The sequence below is a fragment of the Hemiscyllium ocellatum genome, chromosome 12, assembly GCF_020745735.1.
Source record: "Hemiscyllium ocellatum isolate sHemOce1 chromosome 12, sHemOce1.pat.X.cur, whole genome shotgun sequence".
Taxonomy (NCBI): Eukaryota; Metazoa; Chordata; class Chondrichthyes; order Orectolobiformes; family Hemiscylliidae; genus Hemiscyllium; species Hemiscyllium ocellatum.
The window spans coordinates 67,735,037-67,758,289 of record NC_083412.1 but is presented as its reverse complement, the minus strand read 5'-3'; the positions used below and the strand labels follow the sequence as shown (position 1 = coordinate 67,758,289).

At 40.8% G+C, this 23,253-nt stretch overlaps 1 protein-coding gene across 1 annotated transcript in view; it reads left to right on the top strand.

Annotated features, from left to right (window-relative positions):
* The first annotated feature begins 4,269 nt into the window (after positions 1 to 4,269).
* alcama (activated leukocyte cell adhesion molecule a) overlaps positions 4,270 to 23,253 on the top strand; it is a 312,212-nt gene continuing 293,228 nt past the window's right edge. Inside the window, exon 1 of the mRNA XM_060833638.1 lies at positions 4,270 to 4,620. Coding sequence (XP_060689621.1) covers positions 4,554 to 4,620 — 67 coding nt within the window. The 5' untranslated portion in view covers positions 4,270 to 4,553. The remainder of the gene's footprint in view (positions 4,621 to 23,253) is intronic.

The following is a 23,253-nucleotide window of genomic DNA, read 5'->3' as shown; positions in this document are numbered from 1 at the left end:
TCCTTGGATGCTGCCTAACCTGCTGTGCTTTAACCAGCAACACATTTTCAGCTGTGATCTCCAGCATCTGCAGACCTCATTTTTTACCCACTTTTTGCCTCACTCACCTTTTGAATAGGGGTATCACATCAGTTGTTATCCAATCTTCCAGTACTTCTCCAGATTCCAAGAACTTTTGGAAATTTACAACCAATGCAACCAGCAATTCTGCAATTACCTCCTTTAGGATTCTAGATGCAAGCCAACAGGGCTGGGAGAATTACATGCCTTTAGCCCATCAGTTTGTCTAATATTTCTTCTCTGGTGATGACACTTAATTTCTTCCCATATCTTTTAGCATTAATGGGATGTTCGAAGTATGTTTCACTATAAAGACTCGTACATAATATCTATATAACTCCTCTGTCATTTTCTAATGCCCCATAACTATCTCTCCAGATTTATTTTCTAGGGGTCCTAAGTTCACTTTAACTCTTCTCTTTCTCTTTATATATTTAAATAAAATATCTTATTGACAGATTTTATATTTCCTCGCTAGTTTGTCCTCATTGTTTAAGCTGAGGGTTATTATAAATTGACCAAAAACTGAACTGGATTAGCTATTTAAATACATTGGCTACAAGAGCAGGTCAGAGACTAGGAATCCTGCAATGAGTAACTCACCTCTGACTCTCTAATATTTGTCCCCCACCTTCAAAGGGGTACTCTTCAGTGCTTCAGGGTGGAAGTGAGGACTGCAGATGCTGGAGATCAGAGTCGAAAGTGTAGTGCTAGAAAAGCAGCACTCAGTACTTCAGTACTCTTCACTTCCCTGGATGAGTGTAGCCTCACCAATACTAAAAAGCTTAACACCATCCAGGACAAAAGACTTTGTTTGATTGGTACATATCCATGAACATTCACTCCCTCCACCAGTTTTTTTCATCAGAAGCAGCTTGTACCATCCACATGATGATCTATGGAAATTCATCAAGGCTCCTTACAGCACCTTCCTAATAAACAACCACTACCAGCTAGAACAACAAAGACAGAAAATACAGTACATAGGAACAACACCACCTTCAAGTTCCCCTCACTATTCTGAGTTGGAAAAATATCAACGTTCCTACAGTTTTGCTGCATCAAACTCTTACATCTTCCTCCCTAACACACTGTGAGCCAAACTGAATTAAATGGAGTGCAAAATTGCAAGAAAACAGCTCACCACCACCTTCTCGAGAGCAACTAGGGAAGGGTAATAAATGCTGGCCAAGTCAGTCATGCGACTGATGAATGAATTTTAAAAAGTACAAATGCATTAAGACTTAGATAATATCCAGACTGGACGAACAAATGGCAAAAACATTCATGCCACACAAGTACCAAGCAATGACCATCTCCAAAAAGAGAGAATCTAACCATCACCCTATGACTTCGAGGACTAAACATATAAATATTGTCACTACAAGAGTAGGTCAGAGGCTAGGGGGAGACACTGCAGTAAGTAATTCATCTCCTGACTTCCCAGTGCCTGTCTACCATCTACAAGTCACAAGTCAGGCGTGTGGTGGAATGCTTACCACTTGCCTGAATGAGTGAAGGTGCAAGAACACTCAAAATACTTGAGACAATTCAAGATAAGGCAGCTCATTTGATTGGTATCACAACCATAAATATTCACCATCTCCACCACTAATGCTCAGTGACATCAATGTGTACTATCTACATTGATGTACTGCAGAAATACACAGCACCTTCCAAACCATTATCATCTGGGAGGAGAAAGACAGCAAATACATGGGAACACCACACAAGTTCCCCTCTAAGTCACTCATCTTTGAAATATATTGCCATTACTTCTGCTGAGTCAAAATCCAAAACTCCCTCCCAAATGGTATGTGGGTGTGAATACACCAAACTAACTTCAGAGGTTCAAGGATGTGGCTGACCACCATGCTCTCAGGGGCATTTAGGAATTGATAATAAATGCTGGCCCAGTCAGTGAGGTCTATATCCCCACAATGAACAAAAAAAAACTGCATCAGTATAATTTACATATATCTCAAATCTACAGTTGCCTTTTTAAGCAGGGGCTTCAGAATAATACAAAGCAAAATCAGGATTTCCTAAATGAATGAAGATGAAGAAAAAATATGAATTAATTATCAGTAATACACAATGTTATGCACTACCAGTTCTGAAGAATGGTTACTGGACCTGAAATGTTAACTCTCCTTTCTCAATAAACCCACAGATTCACATAACTACCTGGATTACACCTCGTCCCACTTAGTATCCCGTAAGAACTCCATCCCGTTCTCTCAAATTCTCCCCCTCCACCGTATCTGCTCAGACGAGGAGACATTCCACTTCCAAGCATCCCAGATGTCCACTTATTTTGAACAACATCTTTCCCACCAACCCCCTAAATGCCCAGATAGCTTCCCCGGCAACTGCAAAAGATGCAAAATCTGCCAGCTACCATCCCCCTCACCTCCATCCAGGGGCCCAAACAGTCCTTCAAGGTGACACAGAGGTTCACCTGCCTCACCTCCAATCTAGTTTACTGAATCTAGTGCCTGATGTGGTCTTCTCTACATCGGGGAGACCGAACATAAACTCAGGGCATGTTTTGCTGAACATCCCAGCCGGACCCACAGGGGCCAACCTCACCTCCCAGTCACTGCCCATTTTAATTCCTCTTCCCACCCCCTTTCCATTGCGACTGCCCTTGGCGTCCTCCATTGCCACAGTGAATCAGACCGCAAATTGGATATACAACACCTCATCGTCTGCATGGGCAGCCTGGAGGACCCAACATGGAGCGCTGCAATTCCAAATAAGCTCCCTTCCCATCCCAAGATTCCCTTCACAGCCCCTTCCCCTCCTTTCTATTCTTCTGATCGACGCTTCCTTCCAGCTACCAACTGGATTCATTCCTCTCATCGACCAACCAGGTCATACCCACTACCTATGTTCACCTATCCCTACCCCACCAACCCCCGTCCCTCTTTATATGAAGCTCCTCTGACACTCACTCCCAGTCCTGAAGAAGGGTTACACCTGAAACGTTGACTTCTCCACCTCCTGTTGCTGCCTAGCTTACTGTGTCCATCCAACCTCCTGCTTCTCTCCACAGATGCTGCCAGACCTGCTGAGTTCTTTTCCAGCAACTTCCAATTTTGTTTCAGAATATTCTAGACCTGGTAAATGTATTTCTGTGCACAGATTTGGTCCATTCTTTTCTGCATCCATGATTGTTCATCTTTAGCATATTAAAAAAAATCAGATTTTTACAATGTGAAGGTACCAGTGTTTGACTGAGATGGACAAGGTCAGAAGTCACACAACACCAGGTTATAGCCCAAAAGGTTTATTTGAAATGATAAACTTTCGGAGTGCTGCTCCTTCACCTGATGAAGGAGCAATGCTCCAAAGCTCATGGTTTCAAGTAATCCTGTTGGACTATAACCTGATGTTGTGTAACTTCTGACCAGATATTTACTGTTTTTGTCATTAATATTGACAGTTCAAATTCATGTATGCTTCCTTTTTGTCACTTGAATAGGAATAGACCAGGTTTTTTTAACTTTGCATCTTTTCTAGATATGTTGCTTGGTTCTGAGTTAGCTCATTTTCATCATGATCAGGTTGAAGGCAATACAAAACAGCTTTTATTTATAGAGTGTCTTTAATGTTAAAATAAACCTAACAAGCTGTTTTGTGTGAGTGTAATTAAAAAAAAATCAACAGATGATTGAAGAGGTAGATTTTAAGGAGTATCTTAAAGGAAGTGGAAGAGTCAGCAAAGAAGTTTAAAGAGGAAGATTCCAGAATCCAGTTTCTTGATGTCTTCACCATTGGAATACTCAGTTTGGGGGAGCCAGGATGGTGATGTAAACAGGGGCAGAGTTGGAGGAAAACAAAGCTCTTGCCAGGACTGTAATGGCTGAAGCAGGTTCCAGACATAGGGAGAACCATCATGAGAGTTTTAAAAAGCCCTTGTGGGTACAAGTGTAAAGTGAAGCAACTCTGCAGTTGGAATCAGAGCCAGGGCATATGCAAACTATTGGATGAAGCAGAGAGGCCAGGCAGGCTTCTTGTTCAACTATCATCAGAATGTGGAGGAAATAATGACCTGCTTCAGCATGCTTGTATTTCAGATTCCTCAGCAGGAGCTGGTGTGAGATGGTGCTGTGGCTGCCACTTTGGGGAGATCCTGGGAACTCCAAGTCCCGGCAGGCGTTGCGCCGCTGGTGAGTGCGCATGTGCTGGTGTGGTGTCGGGGGCTGAGGCTGAGACAGAGACATTCACATTCACCTGCTCCAAGAGCGTGGCTCTCGAGCTCCACCAGACTGACAGCTGGGACCGAGTGTATCTGTCTCTCTCTCTGCACAGGATACACTCATACAGACACCCACTGACAGCGCAAATTACTCGCAGCGAAAGTGCACGAGAAACTTTCGGAGACGAAAGCGGGGGGAAAATAAAAAAAGTTTTAATCCCCCCCCACCGTCAAACAGAGCATCCAGTTTATCGTGATCCGCAGCGAGAAACACTAAACAGACGGTAACATGGGAGCGTCCAGCACTAGAACCTTGCATCTGATTTTGTTTCTGCTGCTGGGGTTGGGGATGCGAGGTAAGGTAGATTGAATTGCCGACTGTTTTGTGTTTTTGTTAATGCAATCTCGGAGTGTTGAGATGTAGGGAATGTTCTGCCACTTACTTTTGAGTTTATTCTGAATTGCCCCTCGTGTACTCGGAAAGGCAGCAAAGGTAACCTGCAAATCTGAAGGCAAGTTAAAGAAGTTCATTGCTGTTTCTCGAACCATTGTTATTTATATTTATAAAAAAAACACAAGCTTGTTTTATTGTTTTCGTATCTATGGCCAATACTGTTGTACTGTTTTTCCTGTCTGCATGTGTGTCTGTGGTACTGCAGTGTTATTTTCATGGTTACATTCTGCATTTAAACACGACTCATTGCACAGCAGCTCAGATTTGTTTGTAGCTGGGTTGAAGGAAAAGGCGGGGAGATTATTGGAACTCGTTCAGCGAGTCGTGCAGGTATCACACCTGCAAAACGTGCAGATCGAATGTCCTTCTAATTTGTATTAAACAAAAAAGTTCTGAAGCTTCGAGAAAGTAATCAAGGATTTATTTTCTTGTTTTGACGAGTTTTTTTAAAACATGGGGGGTTGGTATTCTGATTACTTAGTGCGTGTCCTTTGTTTGGTGAATGACTGAAGTCATACAGCCGCGTTAACTTTCCATTAATATAACCGCTATTCCTGAATTGAGAGATTCTTTGGCGACTGGCACGCAGGTTGTTTATTTCACTTTTTAAAATGAACGGTTAATTAAAGAAGTAAACACTTATGCAAATACGTAACGATTCGTGATAGATTGATGCTGAACTCTGGACATGCTGCTGCCCCAGAGTCTTAACTTTCACTGACTCGATGTGACATGAGTCACTTGCTCCAGAGAAGTTGCATTTGGCCTTTGGAATGCTTGTCCCGTGACTGCGCTGTTGATGGGAACAGGTCAACTACATACTCCTAATTGCAGCAAAATCAAAGTCTGGAAGCCACTCAGGTTGCACTGTAATTCCAAGCAGAAGAAGATTTTTTTAAAAAATCATGGGAAGATATGCACTTAGAAATGGGTTCAGGAAATTGAACTTTTTGTAGTTGTGAATTGCCTACTTTTTAAACTTTGGAAAGTTCAGTTTGAGCACGTTCCTTTTACACTTTTTTGCCACTCATTTGCAAGGGAAGTGGGCGTTGGTTAGCGATATATTATTAAAAGCACTGCTGTCACTAAGTATAAATTGTGCAGACAGGATGTCGAGGGATGGAAACCTTTTGGATAACATCACTGATGTAAAACCTCTAAGATAAAAAGGAAATATTGTTCCTTTTGTGCATTTTCCTGTTGTAGCTATTTGAGCGGAATTTAATGTGTGGTTAAATTCTTAGATTGCTTTGCTTTGAATTCATTTGACTTGCAAGAGGGTCAGCATCAAAGTGTTCGCAGGAGGTTTGCTCAATATATTTTTGGTTGCTTTTAAAGTTTGAATGCTATGCAGTTCTAGTTGTGCGTGTTTGATAATCATTTTGAAGTGTAATTACATCAGGTGTTTACTCTTCAGAGATAATTGAATTCATACTGTAGTAGGAGGACTGATTTAATGTTGTGACAACAGTTGTGTTGGAGAACAAAGGTTGTTGTAAACTCCTACAGAACTCCTAAAATGTGTTTTTAAAAAATGCTGAAAACAAAACAATAGTAATACATAATTTATTCAACATTTCTAACTGGAAAATATAGTTTAACTCGTCATTTAAATTGAGCAAATGTGTCTGAAATGTTATTCTATGTAATGCATCTTGTATTTTTAGTTTGATTTTATTAATATAATTTTGTTCAGTACAAAATTTGTCCAATACATCTTGATGTTTTTAAGATCATAATATCACAAGCTTTGCTAATGTCCAATAGAGAATACAATGTTTCAATTGCTAACAATTTGTAGATGTACTGCACCCTATTTGGCAATAAAAAAAACAAAATGCGTTGTTCTTTTTGGATTTCTCTTGATTGAGGTCACTATGATGTTTGAATGTACTGTTCCAACAGGTTCCTGTTTTCCAATCACAGCATTACGCTATGACAGTCTCGATTATCTCATTGTTTGTATCAGTCATTTTGCCAGTATCCAGCATATTGAGGTCAGCAGGACGAGTTAAAAATGAACTGGACAAATAGCACTTGTTAAAGTTGATGAGATTCCCTATTTCAAGATTATTTATCATGGCTCTCTGATGTCACACAGTGTCACTTTAAATGAAGAATATCTGGGGCAATCTGCTTGCTCTTTTGCCAACACTTGGGTTATGCATGGATGTTTCCCAAGGCTTTCTCCAGTTAGCTCACTTGCTCCCCCTCTCCATTGATCAATGCTCTCACGTTTGTGCTGTCCTTTATTGCATTTGTTCTCTTGAACTTAATACCACCTCTTTCTCCCCACCCCTTTTTTTAGGAAACATTAATTAAATGAATTTGTCAAGTTGGGGTTTTGCCTAACTTCAACAGTCATGGCAAGGAGTCCCAGTTACATTAATGCATTTAGTATTTTGCTGAAACCAACTTTTTGTATAAATATTTCACACTCCCAAAGTGAGTGAATTTTAAAAGAAAATGGAAGTGCTAAAATTATAGTAAACAATCTTGTGGTATGTATTATGTTGGTCATTACTGTGGATTTACAATGAGGTTTGAACTGAACTCCTGTGGACAAATTGATAGCTTAAGCATTTGGAATGGTTTGAACAGAGGGAGTGGATATGAACTACGGTAAACCTACAATCAAATTGTTTCTAATCGTATGGAAAACAGGGTGTATATGCATGTCAGGAAGATGAGAAGTTAGGTGAAAGAATTTAGTTTTCAGTAATAGATTTTCATGTTTAAAACCTTTGGGACACAAACATTAGATATCACAAATGTTATAAGTGATTCTGTCACTGCTGCCATCATGTGAAGATTGCTGAGACCTGCTGGAACTTATACCATCTGAAAGCAGAACGCAGAAAAAAAAAACCCTTTTTTTAAAGTGGTCGCATGCTCTGTAACCTGGCAACCATAAAGGGTATCTTCACATCATGTTTGAGTGCTGGATCTGGGGAATTGTTAGTGTGACGCAAATAGGCTGTGTATTTTACTGTCAAAATTTAGGAATAGCTTCATAAATTACAATTATAAAAATCTACAGAAGCTGATCCCTTTATTTCTCTTGACTTGCTTTTTTTTAAATAGTCACATTTTTGTTTAGTTCAGTGAAAGAAATCCCACTTGTATTCTGTAGATAAGGGAGTGCTAACCATGATGAAGTATATCAGCATTGGTAAATTGGTGCATTTCCCCTTTGGAGACCACTGATGTCAAATGTTCCCGGGTTAGGTGTAGCACAACCATATGCCGGAGTAAGGCTCACTAGTTAGTGTTCAATGTGTTTTTACTGTGTCTCTGGAGAGCCTGCCCTTTAAAACTAAGTGGAATTTCCAGTCATTGGGTAGGCAGTGGAAAATAATTCCTGTTACCTATCTGGGTGGTATTGACCAGCTAACCACAAACAGGGACAGCTTTAGTGCTTTGGGTCTGCAGCATAAGAGTCACTTGTCTTTTTTCTGAACACATTTTAAGCTCGAGTGTTTTGCAGCCAGCAGATTGTGGAGATCTTCATTCCAACAGGGAGGGTTAGATTCAATTCCAAATATTCAAGTTAATTTTATAAATCCCTGCATTACCTGGGAGAAGTGAGGGTGTTGGGTGCATCAACTTTTTTTTTCAAATGCAAGGTTTAAATTTGCTGGATCTTATTCAATTTGTGTGACCAGCTTGAATTTTAGGGGGCTCGAATGTTTGGGGGCGGCACGGTCGCTCTATGGTTAGCACTGCTGCCACACAGTGCCAGGGACCCAGGTTCGATTCCAGTCTTGGGTGACTCTATGTGGAGTTTGTGCATTCTCCCTGTGTCTGCATGGGTTTCCTTTGGGTGCTCCAGTTTTCTCCCACAGTCCAAAGATGTGCAGGTCAGGTGAATTGGCCATTCTAAATTGCCCATGGTATGAGGTGCATTAGTCAGAGGGAAATGGGTCTGGGTGGGTTACTCTTCGGAGGGTTGGTGTGGAGTTGTTGAGCTGAAGGGCCTGTTTCCACACTATAAGGAATCTAATAACAAATCTAATATTAGCTGCTCTCAATGTTGGTATTGCTGGATAATTTGTTTGCATTGAGGAGACACCCTCCATAATTCATAAAATTGTAACACATAATATCAGCTGAAGTGCAAATAAATTGATTGGGGATGAGAAGAACTGGTACTGCAACAGCATCGGGAGGAGTTGCCTGGATTATCACAGGCATGCAGGTGTGGGAGCAATGGTCAACTCTGGCTCATTAGTGGCGTAACAGTAGTGAATGTTGTGAAAGCTCAGCTACCAAGATCTGGAAAGCATACTAAGGTGTAGATATTTTTTTCAACCTTATTTTGTGCATAATTAAAGCCTCTATATCTTCCCTAAAGTGGGGAATCCAATGGTGCACAGTGCACTCCAGTCTTAAAACTTTACAAAGGCTCACAATTCCCTTGCCATTTATACTCTATGGCCCTTTTTGATTTAAAAGAAAGAATTACGTTTATTTTTTGCTGTGATATATTCAACTTCAGATGGTGTTTTTAATCTCTTGGAATCTCCCAGCACAAGAAGGATGTAATTTGACCCAACGTAATCGTGCTGAATCTTTTAATATAGGAACAGGATAGCAATCTGTAACTTGTTTTGTGCCATCGGGATCAGTGCTGTGCCACAGTTATTTACTTATTTATATTTTATACATACAGGACTTGGATAAGGAAAGTAAATGTGCTGTAGCCAAGTTTGTGCATGATACAAAAATAATTGTGATGGTAAGTGACAAGGATGACAAGATTCTGCAGATGGATATAGGCTAAGCGATTGGGCAAAAATTGCCAGGGAACACAATGTGGCAAAATATGATGTTATGCACTTTTCATGGGAACAGTCGATGAGTTGAATGTTGTTTTAACTGGATGAAGACTCCAGAAAGTGACAGAACAAAGTGATTAAGGAGTCCTTGCCCATGAATCATAAAAAGCGAGCATCCAAGTTCAAGGAAGGCAAATGGAATATTGGTCTTTCCTTTCAAAGGAAATAGAGTATAAAAGTTTGGAGGTTTTGCTTAAAACTTAAGACAATATTCAGACCTAAGCTAGTTTTTGGACAGTTTTTGGTGGCCTATCTAAGGAAAAGTATACTGGCATTGGAAGGCAGTCCAGACAATGTTTTCTGGAATGTATATGGAGAAACTGTCTTAGGAGAGAGTGAGTAGGTTGGGCTTATACTTATTGTAAGTTAAAAGAATGAGAGGCAACCTTATGGGAACATAAGATTCTTATTGGATTGGTGAAGCTTGATATTGGAAATGTTTCTCCTTTTATGGGAGAGTCTACCACCACAGGGCATTATTTCAGAATAAAAGCTCACATGTTGATGATAGCGATATGGAGGAATTTCTTCTGAGGATAGTGAATCTATGGAATTCTTTACCATCGAGAACTGATGAGGCTGAGGCATTTTTAAAAAATCAGTAAGGAAATCAAGGATTATGGAAAAAAGGCTGTGCAAAATGGAGTTGATAATTCTCAAATCAGACATGATCTTGTTGAATGTTGGAGAAGTATTGATTGGTGAAATGATTTTTTTTTCATGTTGGAGGTCTGTGACTAGTGGTGTTGCACAGGGATCCATACTGGGATCTTAGCTGTTTGTGATATATAAGGACTTGGATGAAAGTGTAGATGGGTGGGTTAGTAAGTTTGCAGAAAGTACAAAGATCTATGGCGTTGTGGATTTTGTTGGTAATGTAAAATAATGCAGTGGGATATAGATCAGTTCGCAGATTTGGGCAGAGGTGTGGCAGTTGGAGTTTAATGTGGTTAAGTGTGGAGTGCTGCAATTTGGGAGATCAAATATTGAGGAAAAGCATACAGTTAATGGCAGGGCTCTGAGCATCATTGATGTACAGAGGGATCTTGGGGTTCAAGTTAATAAATCCTTGAGTAGCCACTTTCAGGGAGCTAGGCTGGTAAAGAAAGTGTACGCCATACTTGTCTTGATTGGGGAATAGAGTCAGGATGTCATGTTGCAGCTTTATAAGACTTTAGTTAAGCCACTCTTAGAGTATTGTGTTCAATTCTGGTGCCACATTACAGGAAGTATGTGGAGATGGTGTAGAAGGAGTTTACTAAGGCTATAAGGAGAAGCTAGAAAAACTTGAGTCGTTTTCTCTGGAATGGCAGAGACTGAGGGGAGACTTGATCAAAATCTATAAAATTGAGATGCATAGATAGGGTTGATGGTCAGTCTTTTTCCAAGAGTTAAAATGTTTAATACCGGGGGAATGCATTTCCGGTAAGAGGGAGAAAACTAAAGGAGATGTGAAGGGCATGATTTGTTTGAGTGGGAGGAGTCTGGAACACACTGCCAGGGCTGTTTGTGAAGGCGGATATGATATGAGCATTTAAGAGAGGTTTAAGCACATGAAATGCAAGGAATGGAGAGATTTGGACCAAGGGCCAGCAGAAGGGAATGGTTTTATTTGGTATCACGTTTGGCACAACATCATGGGCAGAAGGGCCTGTTGTTGTGGTTCTGTTCGCTGAGCTGGGAATTTGTGTTGCAGAAATTTATGTCCCCTGGTTAGGTGACATCCTCAGTGCTTGCGAGCCTCCTGTGAAGCGCTTCTGTGATGTTTCCTCCAGCATTTATAATGATTTGTATCTGCCGCTTCTGGTTGTCACTTCCAGCTGTCCACTGCGGTGGTCAGTATGTTGGGTCCAGGTCGATGTGCTTATTGATTTGAATCTGTGGATGAGTGCCATGCCTCTAGGAATTCCCTGGCTGTTCTGTTTGGCTCGTCCTATAATAGTAGTGTTGTCCCAGTCAAATTCATGTTGCTTGTCATCTGCGTGTGTGGCTACTAAGGATAGCTGGTAGTGTCGTTTCGTGGCTAGTTGGTGTTCATGTATGCGGATCGTTAGCTGTCTTCCTGTTTGTCCTATGTAGTGTTTTGTGCAGTCCTTGCATAGGATTTTGTACACTACATTGGTTTTGCTCATGCTAGGTATTAGGTCCTTCGTTCTGGTGAGTTGTTGTCGGAGAGTGGCTGTTGGTTTGTGTGCTGTTATGAGTCCTAGTAGTCGCAGTAGTCTGACTGTCAGTTCATAAATGCTCTTGATGTATGGTAGTGTGGCTAGTCCTTTGTGTTGCTGCATGTCCTCATTCCGTTGTCTTTCCCTTAGGCATCTGTTGATGAAATTGCGCGGGTATCCATTTTTGGTGAATACATTGTATAGGTGTTCTTCTTCCTCTTTTTGCAGTACTGGTGTACTACGGTGTGTTGTGGCCCTTTTTGAATAGCGTTTTGATGCAACTGCTTTGTGTGTGTGTTGGGGTGGTTGCTTTCGTAGTTTAGGACTTGGTCTGTGTGTGTGTGTGTGTGGCTTTCCTGTGTACCTTTGTAGTGAATTCTTCGTTTAGTTTTCTCTGTACCATCACGTCTAGGAATGGGAGTTGGTTGTCCTTTTCTTCCTCTCTAGTGAATCTGATTCCTGTGAGTGTGGCATTGATGATCCGGTGTGTGTTCTCTATTTCTGTGTTTTTAATGATTACAAAGGTGTCATCCACATATCTGACCCAGAGTTTGGGTTAAATTTGTGGTAAGACTGTTTGTTTGTTTCAATCTTTGCATTACTGCTTCTGCTATGAGTCCAGAGATGGGTGAGCCCATGGGTGTGCCGTTGATTTGTTCATATATTTGGTTGTTGAATGTGAAGTGTGTTGAGGCACAGGTGCAGTAGTTTGAGTATGCTGTCTTTGTTGATAGGTTCAAACTCTATACAATCAACACAGGATTTCTTGGGCATCATCAGAAATATACATATACACAAGGAAGAAACCATGGTGTCATTCGATGTAATGGCGCTGTTCACCTCTATCGACAAAACCCTAGCCAGAGAAACAGCCAACCTGCTGGACATACAGAACAGACAACAGGAATCCGATTCACTCGAGAGGAAGAAAAGGACAACCAACTCCCATTCCTAGATGTGATGGTACAGAGAACACCAAATGGAGAATTCACCACAAGGTATACAGGAAAGCCACACACACAGACGCAAGTCCTAAACTACGAAAGCAACCACCCCAAAACACACACAAGAAGTTGCATTAAGACACTATTCAAAAGGGCCACAACACACTGCAGTACACCAGAACTGCAAAAAGAGGAAGAAGAGCACCTATACAATGTATTCACCAAAAACGGATACCCGCGCAATTTCATCAACCGATTCCGAAGGGAAAGGCAACGGAATGAGGACATGCCGCAACACAAAGAACTAGCCACACTACCATACATCAAGAGCATTTATGAACTGACAGCCAGACTACTGCGACCATTTGGGCTCATAACAACAGCACACGAACCAACAGCCACTCTCCGACAACAACTCACCAGAACGAAGGACCTAATGCCCAGCATGAGCAAAACCAATGTAGTGTACAAAATCCTATGCAAGGACTGCACAAAACACTACATAGGACAAACAGGAAGACAGCTAACGATCCGCATCCATGAACACCAACTAGCCACGAAACGACACGACCAGCTATCCTTAGTAGCCACACACGCAGATGACAAGCAACATGAATTCGACTGGGACAACACTACTATTATAGGACGAGCCAAACATAGAACAGCTAGGGAATTCCTAGAGGCATGGCACTCATCCACAGATTCAGTCAATAAGCACATCGACTTGGACCCAATATACTGACTGACCACTGCAATGGACAGCTGGAACTGACAAGTGGAACCGGCAGATTCAAATCACTACAAATGCCGGAGGAAACATCACAGAAGCGCATCACAGGAGGCTCCCAAGCACTGAGGATGTCCCCTAGACAGGGGACGAAATGTCTGCAACACAAATTCCCAGCTCGGTGAACAGAACCACAACAATGAGCACCTGAGCTGCAAATCTTCTCATAAACTTAGGGCCTGTTCCTGTGCTGTTCTGTGTTCAATATTTTTCTGCTCCTATGTCTTACGAAACTTGTGATTAAAATTTGAGTTTCCCAAAAGTGATCAGACTGTACCTGTAACCTCAAATTTTAAGAGAAACTTCTATACCCAAACTCTGGAGTACAGTAGCACAAGGAGTTGGTGAAATAAGTAGTAGAACCATTCAATGGGAAACCATATAAGTCCAAAGCAAAATGAATTGAATGTAATGCTGATCAGATTTGATACAGTGAGGTGTGAACAGATTTAATAGGAGAATATATATTAGATAGAGTAGATCATCTCAATTGCTTAATTGTGCTGTTGCTCTATTTTAGATCACCTTCTCCAGTTTTCACTTCAAATCAAGGGCCACACATGCTTTACCTTCCAAGTTCTAGGATAGAGATTTAATGTGTAGGCTAGATTGCACATGCAAGGACTTGTTGAGAGAGAGATCCAAACAGGTAGTGGTCCATCTGATGGTCAAAGAGAGCAGACAAGGAAAACTTTTAAGTTCCACAAGATGAATCCAGGAAATTAACTGATTAATTTAGAGCCACATCTTTACAGGTGATAATCTCAAGAATTATGTCTCAGCTGTACTTTAAAATAAGGGAGGACCCAAAGAAAATTAATGAATGACTGAAGGACAGTTCTGGAACAGATGAGTGTTATTTCACTGGACTGGGTTACAACTAAATACGAAGGTAGCTAATCTGCTGGTGAAACAGAGTTAGGGAAACAATGAACTACTTAGAACAGGGGCACCACAAAAATAGGATCATCGAGGACCAATTAATGGTAAAGGGAAAAACAAATATTGGTCTCTCGGAAACTAATTTAGCAAGAGGAATATGGGAATGAAATTGAATACGCTAGCTGTAAGATTGGGAACGAACTAAACGTGGGAGGCAAGAAAATGGGTAGAAGGAATTAAATAAAAATCAAAATGTCCAAAACACACAAGTTACAGTGTAGGAAATAAATGGGGTCTGGGGAGGGATGTTGGTTGTGGATGGGGGAAGGGTTGGTGGTGGTGGTGGGTGGATGGTTGAGTGGGGATTGTACGCAGGATGAAATTGTTTTACCACACAATCTTAATTTAATTCACTATGAATGCAATCCTGGCTTCAAACAAAGGCAAAATGTCATAAGCATGTCAATTGCTTTTCTATCCTTCCCTGTTGAATATCTAGAAAAAGGGGGCAGAAGCATATTGTAGCAAGAACTGCTGCAAAGAGGGTGAGGGTATTTATAGCAATGTCAGTGATTCATGAGCAAGGATTAAGAAAGGGCTTGCTGCATTCGTAGATGTTTATTATTGACTTACAAATTATGGGAAGGAAATGGAAGTGGAAAATTGTGGTCAGATTAGAAATGAACAGGAATATCAATGTTATTGTTCTGGGAAATTTGAATTATCTGCTTATTAACTGAGCCATAGGTGCAATAAATGGAATTCCTAAAGCATAAACAAGGCTGCTTCCTCTAGCTGTATGCTAGTGGACATGAGCAGAAGTGTTGCAGTGAAATGTCTAATTAAATAGATTAGGTAATTAAATATGGGCGAGTTACTTGAGAAATTTAACCACAGCATATTTCTTTTAATGCTCAACCAGAAAGGGAAAATAGTCTGCACAAAAGCTAGAGCATCAGATTGGATATGACCAGATTTTAGAAAGCTGAAGATCCCATCTGTTGTGTTGCACTGGAAGAAAGAACTGCTATACAACTGCAGAATAACATTGAGAGATTTTGAAAAAGAGCGATTGTGGTGTATCTGTGCCTTAATGGCAAGTAGAGAAGCTTTGAGCTGACCTGAAAGAATGCAAAAGTTAGAAATAAAATTGAAGCAGAAGGCCTGTCAGGTCTGGAAAAATAATAAAAAATGCTTGAAGTGGCATGGGAGGATATGGGGTCAGGGACAGAATAAGTACCATGAGGGTATTAGAGGAAGAATTTTAAAATGATCAGACGGAACTCTGGGATATTGTACAAGTATATCAGAACAGAAAGAAGAAAGCTGAGATGCCCTCAAGTTAAGTGGGTTCTCAATTCATAAAAGATTACCAAAAAATGACACTTATTTATTATGTTCTTCACATTAATTTTTACCAAAGAGCAGGATATCAGCAAAGTGACTCCTGAAGTTATTGAGACCAGAATAATTATGTAATGAAGGGTCGAGAGAAGTCATAAATATTGTTGGTACTATTTCAAGGGCAAGCAAGAACAGGGAGCATGTAACATTTACAGACATGAGAACCAGACAATGAACATCTCCAACAGGGAATCTAATCATGGCATCTTGACATTAATGAGCCACCATTCGTGAGCCACCCACCGTCAATATCATGAGTTGTTATTAACCAGAAACTGTACTAGACTGACCATATAAGTAAGCCATAGTATAGTAAATGACATGAAGCTGGTAAGAGTTGTAATTTCTGAGGAGAGCACTGTAGAACTCCAGAAGGGCATTGTAAAACTGGAGTGGTCAGATAGGTGGCAGATGAGAATCAATGCAAATAAGTGTGAGGTGATGCACTATGGTCAGAAAAAACATTAATACACAATATAAAGGTACAATTCTAAAGGGATTGCAAAAGCAGGGACCTGGTGCATAAGCACACAGATCAATAAAGGTGGCCAAGTGGAGAGAGCACTTAAAGCAGCATAAAGTATCCTCAGCTTTGTTAATAGGGGCATAGAGTATAAGAAAAAGTAAGTGATGTTGAACTTCAAGTCGTTTGTTAGAATTCCTCTGAAGTATTGTACAGTTATGGTTCCATATTATAGGAAAGATATGCATTGGAGAGAGTGCAGGTGTGATTTTCAAGAATGGGTTCAGGAATGAGAAACTTCCATTATGAGGATAAATGAACAAAATTGGCACTGTTCTCCTTCGGGAGAAGGCAGCTGAGAGAAGACTCTTTTTCGAAATCATGAGCAGGATTGATAGAGTAGATAGGGAGATGTTCTTTTAGAGTTGGAAAATCAAGAATGAACAAGCATACTTTTTAAAATGATTGAAAGAGAAGCAAGATTGAAGGGAGAAAGGTCAGCAAGATTGCTGGGACTGGAAGGTTTGAGCTATAGGAAGAGGATGAATAGGCTGGGGCTTTTGGCCCTGGAGAGTCAGACTGAGGGCTGACCTTATACAGGTTTATAAAATCATGAGGTGCATGGATAGTGCGAAGAGTCAAGGTCATTTTCTTAGGGTGGGGGGAGTCCAAAACTAAAGGGCATAGGTTTAAGGTGAGAGGGGAAAGACTTGAAGGGGATCTGAAGGGTAACTTTTTCACGCAGTAGGTGGTGCATGTACGAAATGAGCTGTTAGAGGAAGTGGTGCAGGCTGGCACAATTACAACATTTAAAAGGCATCTATTATGTACAAATAAGAAAGGTTTAGAGGAATATGGGCCAAATACTGCTCAGAGACTAGGTTAGATTAGGATGTCTGGTGAGCATGGATGAGTTAGACTGAGTCCATTTCTGTGCTCGAGTTAAGAGGATGGAATGCACTGCCTGGAGATGTGGTGGAGACAGGTTCAACTGAGGCATTCAGGAGGATGTTGGATGACTTATTTGAATAGGAATAGCTTGCAAGAATGAGGGAAAAGTTGTAGACTTCATTGCATAATGATGCCTCGGTTGAAGAGCCAGTGCAGGTATGATGGGCATGAAAGGAGTCCTGCACCGTAACAGTTCTGATTCTGAAGTACTTGGAGGTATAAGAGCAAATCAGAGGCTAAGACTCATCCCTGACTCTCAAAAAGACTGTCCACCATCTACAAAGGACACGTCAGGGAAATGATGGAATAATTCCCACTTCTTCAGCACTCAAGAAACTTAACACCATCCAGGATAAAGAAGTTTGCTTGATTGGGACCACATCTGCAAACATCCATTACCTCCACTACTGATGCTCAGTATCAGAAGTGTGTTATCTTTAGGATACACTGTAGAAATTTACCAAAGATCCATAGACAGCACCCTCCCAATCCAAAACTACTATCATCTAGAAGGGCAAGAGATGGGATGATATCATCTGCAAGTTTGCCTCAAAACCGTGCACCTTGAGATCATAAGATGTAGGAGCAGAAGTAAGCCATGGAGCACAATGAGTCTGCTCTGCCATTTAATGAAATCATGACTGATCTGATGATAAATCCTGAAACAATTCTTCCTGTTTTCAATTTGTTGCCACTGGGAATGAATCCTAATGCTTGGTTTGCTTTTTTGGATGATCTTATTAAGCTGCATTTCTGTAATGGTTGATCTCCTGGCTTCTATTCCTTTATTGAGACTCTTGAGTGCAGATCTTTGCTACTAAAAAGGTTAGCTGGAGTCATGAAATTTTCCCAACTCAGCAAACCTGCCTTGGCTAAAGGATCGCATTGATCTAATTATTGCTCTAGAGTGCGCAAGAAATAGAAGCAGCAGTGAACCATCTAGCACATTGAACACCACTCAGTGTGATTATGACTATTTGTAGGTATCCGTTTCACTTTCTCATCCACTCTGCAAATCCCTTGATTCCCTGAGAGGCCAGAAATCTTAAATTCAGTGGTGACACATTGCCAGCTGTCTGGAATAGATATTCGAGATTCACAAGTCTTTGCATCTCAGTCTTACGTAATCAACTCCTCCTCCAGCCAAGAAACCACCTCTTAGTATCGACGCTGTCAAACCTTTCCATAATTTTTGATCTTTAAATTTTCCACTAGAATATGGATCTAATTTACTTAACCAGGCAAAAGTGAGGACTGCAGATGCTGGACATTGTGTGTAGCACTGGAAAAGTACAGGTCAGGCAGCATCCAAACAGCAGGAGAATCGATGTTTTGGGCAAAAGGCCTCATTTCTCATGAAGGGCTTTGACCTGAAATGTCAATTCTCCTAATTTACTTAGCCTCCTATCATAGCAAAACCCTGCCATTCTAGGTATTAATTTAGTGAACATCCATTCTTGAATATGGAAACAAAGTTATACATTATTCTAGGTGTGGTCTTACCTTAGCCGCCATCAGTTATAACAAGAGTTCTTTATTTATGTACTCAGGTCTCCATGAAATAACAGCCAACTTGCAGTTTGCTTCCTTAATTGCCTGGTGTTTCTCCATGCTAATTTTTGGTGATCCCCTTAGGAGTATAAAGTGTGTTCTGGATTTAGATGAGCCCACTCACCCCAGAAGCAGTTACTACGTGGCCATGGGAGTGGGTGAGTATGGTGATAGGCTGGTTAGAAAATGCACCTGAATTGTCATCAGTTTTAGAAGATGTTAGGGTCTCTAGCCTTCACGGCTCATACCTTTTCATACCTTGTGACCTCTAATACTTAATCATATCTCCATAGAGACTTACCAAGTGAACACTGAGTAGACCACATGAGCCATGAGGAAATTTGGAACCTTGCTGAGATAAATGTCATCAGTAGCCTCTGGGAAATGTCAACAAAAACCCAGTTATCTGGTCATGAAACTCCCCATGTTCTATATCCTCCATATCTATCTTCACTGTAAACACTAATGCAAAATACTCATTTAGTATCCCCCCCAAACTATTCTCTCCCTTTTTTTGTCTTTTAATGTATTTGTAGAATCCATTTGGATTCCTTAAACCTCTTTGCCAAAGCTTTCTCATATCCCCTTTTTGGCCTATTGATTTCTCTGTTCCTACTGCCTTTATATTCTTCTAGGGATTCCCGAGATTTCTGCTGTCTATACCTGGCATATGCTTTGTCCTTATTCTTGACCAACACATCAATTTCTGTAGTCATCTAGTATTCCCTACACCTGCTAGCCTTGCCCTTTTACCCTAACAGGAACATGCTGTCTCTGGACTGTTACCTCATTTTTGAAGGCTTCTCATTTTCCAGCTTACTCTTTAGCTGTGAACATCCACCCCAATCAACTTTTGAAAATTCTTGCCTGATACTGTCAAAATTGGCCTTCCTCCCATTTAGAATTTGAACATTTAGATGCAGTCTGTCCTTTTCCATAACTAATAGAATTACTTTGGCTGGCCCCAAACTGCTCCCCACTGACACCTGACTCTCTCGGATTGCCTTCTTTCCCAAGAGTAGGTCAAGGTTTATGCTTTCTGTAATAGGTATCTCTACATACTGAATCAGAAAACTTTCTTATACTAAATGTGGGGAAACAAATAGCAACATTTTTCAAAATGTTCATATTGCAGAGAAGGATATGCTGGACATCTTAAAATGCATAAAGGTGGACTTTTATGGACCTGATCAGGTGTACGCAGAACTCTGTGGGAAGCTAGGGAAGTGATTGCTGGGCTCCTTGCTGAGACATTTATATCATTGATAGCCACAAGTGTGGTGCCAAAAGACTAGAGGTTGACTAACATGGTGACATTATTTAAGGAAGGTGGTAAGGCAAAGCCAGGGAACTATAGACTGGGGACCCTTGCATTGTACAGTTAGTAAGTTGTTGGAGGGAATCCTGAGGGACAGGACTTGCATGAATTTGGAAAGGCAAGGACTGATTAGGGATAGTCAGCATTGGCAAATCATGTCTTAGGAATTTGAGTTTTTCAAGAAGTAATGAAGAGGTTTGATGAGGGCAGAGCCGTGGATGTGATCGATTCGGACTTCAGTTAGGCGTTTGATAAGGTTCCTTTATGGTAGACTGGTTAGCAAGATTAGATCACATGGAATCGAGGGAGGGAGAGGGAGGAGGAGGCCAAAACTAGAGAGCATGGGTTTAAAGTGAGAGGATGAAGAATTTAAAAGGAACCAAAGGGATAACCTGTGTTTGAAATAAGCTGCCAGAGGAAGTGGTCGAGGCTGATCCAATTCCAGCATTTAAAAGGCATCTGACTGGTATATGAATAGGGAAAAAAATAGAGGGATATGGGTCAGATGCTGGAAAATGGGACCAGATTAATTTAGGATATGTGGTTGATGCGGATGAGTTAGACCGAAGGGTCTGTTTCTATGCTGTACAACCCTGTGATAGGTTCAGGCTTTTATTTTGAGAGTTTAAAGAATGGGAATTTTTCAACTTCATATCGTGACACTTAAGCAGTCTTTATCCACTATTTGTAAGTATTTATGCCTGCTCCATCAATCAAAACACTCATTGCAAGTTAAGTCCTTGCAAGAGCTGAGTGGAATCTGTTTAAGCTCAGCAGTAAATTCAAATGGCCCTGCTGAATTCTGGTTTCTTTCTGCGATTCACACTCACCTCCTTTCTACTGTTGGCACAAAGTGGCATAATTTCCTCATTCGAGTCTGAGCTGCCATTTTAGCTCTTGTCCAAGCAGTTTGTGGCCTCCTAAATTTTGCTATGAATTTATAGCCCCTTTATATGTGGCTAATTCATTAAAATATTATGTATATAGTTTGTAGTTTTACCAACAGCTTCCTCTCTTTTTGTCCTATCTTTCCTTTGGAAATTTTAAAATCCTACTTCTGATTCCTGAATTCACATTGTTAACATTGCTTGTCACAGTTTTTGTTACCAGCATTGAAACCTGTGGAATACCACTTCCCAGTTTCGCAAGTAGCTCCCCTTAACCCTTATTATAAGCTTTCACAAAATGATTTGGATGCGTGCCTAAGAGGTACAGTTAGTAAGTTTGTAGATGACACCAAAATTAGAGGTGTAGTGGACAGTGAAGAGGGTACCTCCGATTACAACAGGATCTGGACCACATGGGCCAGTGGGCTGAGAAGTGGCAGATGGAGTTTAATTCAGATAAATGCGAGGTGCTGCATTTTGGGAAAGCAAATCTCAGCATGAGGTCCTGCATAGGGAGTGTTGTTGAACAAAGAGACCTTGGAGTGCAGGTTGATAGCTCCTTGAAACTGGAGTCACAGGTAGATAGGATCGTGAAGAAGGTGTTTGGTATGCTTTCCTTTCTTAGTCAGAGTATTGAGTACAGGAGTTGAGAGGTCATGTTGTGGCTGTACAGGACATTGGTTCGGCCACTGTTGGAATATTGCTTGCAATTCTGGTCTCCTTCTTCCTGTTGGAAAGATGTTGTGAAACTTGAAAGTGTTCAGAAAAGATTACAAGGATGTTGCCAGGGTTGGAGAATTTGAGCTGTAGGGAGAGGCTGAACAGGCTAGGGCTGTTTTCCCTGGAGTGTCGGAGGATAGACCTTATAGAGGTTTACAAAATTGAGGGGCATGGATAGGGTAAATAGACAAAGTCTTTACCTGGGGTCAGGGAGTCCAGAACTAGAGGGCATAGATTTAGGGTGAGGGGGGAAGATATGAGACTCAAGGGACAACTTTTTCACACAGAGGGGGGTATGTGTATGGAATGAGCTGCCAGAGGAAGTGGTGAAGGCTGGTACAATTGCAACATTTAAGAGGCATTTGGATGGTTATATGCATAGGAAGGGTTTGGAGGGGTATGGGCTAGGTGCTGGCAGGTGGGACTCGATTGGATTGGGATATCTGGTTGGCATGGACGGGTTGGACAGAAGGGTCTGTTTCCATGCTGTACACCTCTATGACACTCTGACTCTAAAAGAATTGAACAGCCCCTTTTGTAACCCGAAGATGGAGGCAAGGTAATTGGTGAGAAGTTACATATAATTCACAATAGGGAAATCGGCCAATCGAAGTAATTGGTGTTTTGCTCCACATGAAGCTATGTGTACATCTAATTATCAGCATATCGTACAATCCTTTCTTCCTTATCCAGCTTCTCCTTTAAGTTAAACTCTCCTAGTCAGACCTGGGACACTGGTTTGGGTGAACATCTGAAATAATGTCCTTGAGTTAATAGACTTCCAACAGCAAAACCATCTTTATTTGTATTGTGATTCCATCCTCTGGGAAGTTAATTTATTAACCTAATATTGTACTGGTTGTCCATCTAAATATTTGATCCTATTTGCTATTGCATTTCTAGTTGTGTTTCTAATAATTTTTAAATTTTGATATTTATTTAGTCCTACTTGGATTCCTCATTTTCTCCCAGAAAGCTAGACTTTTTCAATTTAATTTGAGTGTAAGTGGCTCGAGGTGCTCAGACTCTCACATCCCCTTCATTTAGATAGTTACCTGTTGTTGTTTTTGCACTGCTGCCTGAGTTGGTGTGACAACAGACTCCAATACTAGCTTCGAAAACTTACCTCCCACTCTCTGAATTATTTTAATTAGGTTCAGCAATTCTGACCTTGAGCAATATGAGGTATTTATCTGAGTCAAGATCAGATGCTCAAAACTTCCACATCTTGCAGGAATGGTACGTCGTATCTTCTCCTGACTGATGAATTTTGGACTTAATTAGTTGTTAAACTTTTTAAGGCTTTTATTAATTTGATATAATGTGACCTAGTCTACTTGGCACCATTTCCTCCTAATTACTGAAAATCTGTTTTGGAAGTCTGTTATCTCACCCTTCTCCCACTGTGCTTTGTGATGCATTTTTGGGATTTGTCACCTCTTGAAAAACTTCATTGAGTTGTCAAATTCTTTAAAATTACAGCTATGTCTTTAATTAAAGAATGTTTTGAATATTAACTGGCTTTAACCTGATTTTCTTCCTTTCTTTTGGAAGTGTTGGAGTTAGAATGAGGCAGTGTGTGTGTCAATTTACACTTGTCAGCAGACTCATGGGGCAAAAGAGTT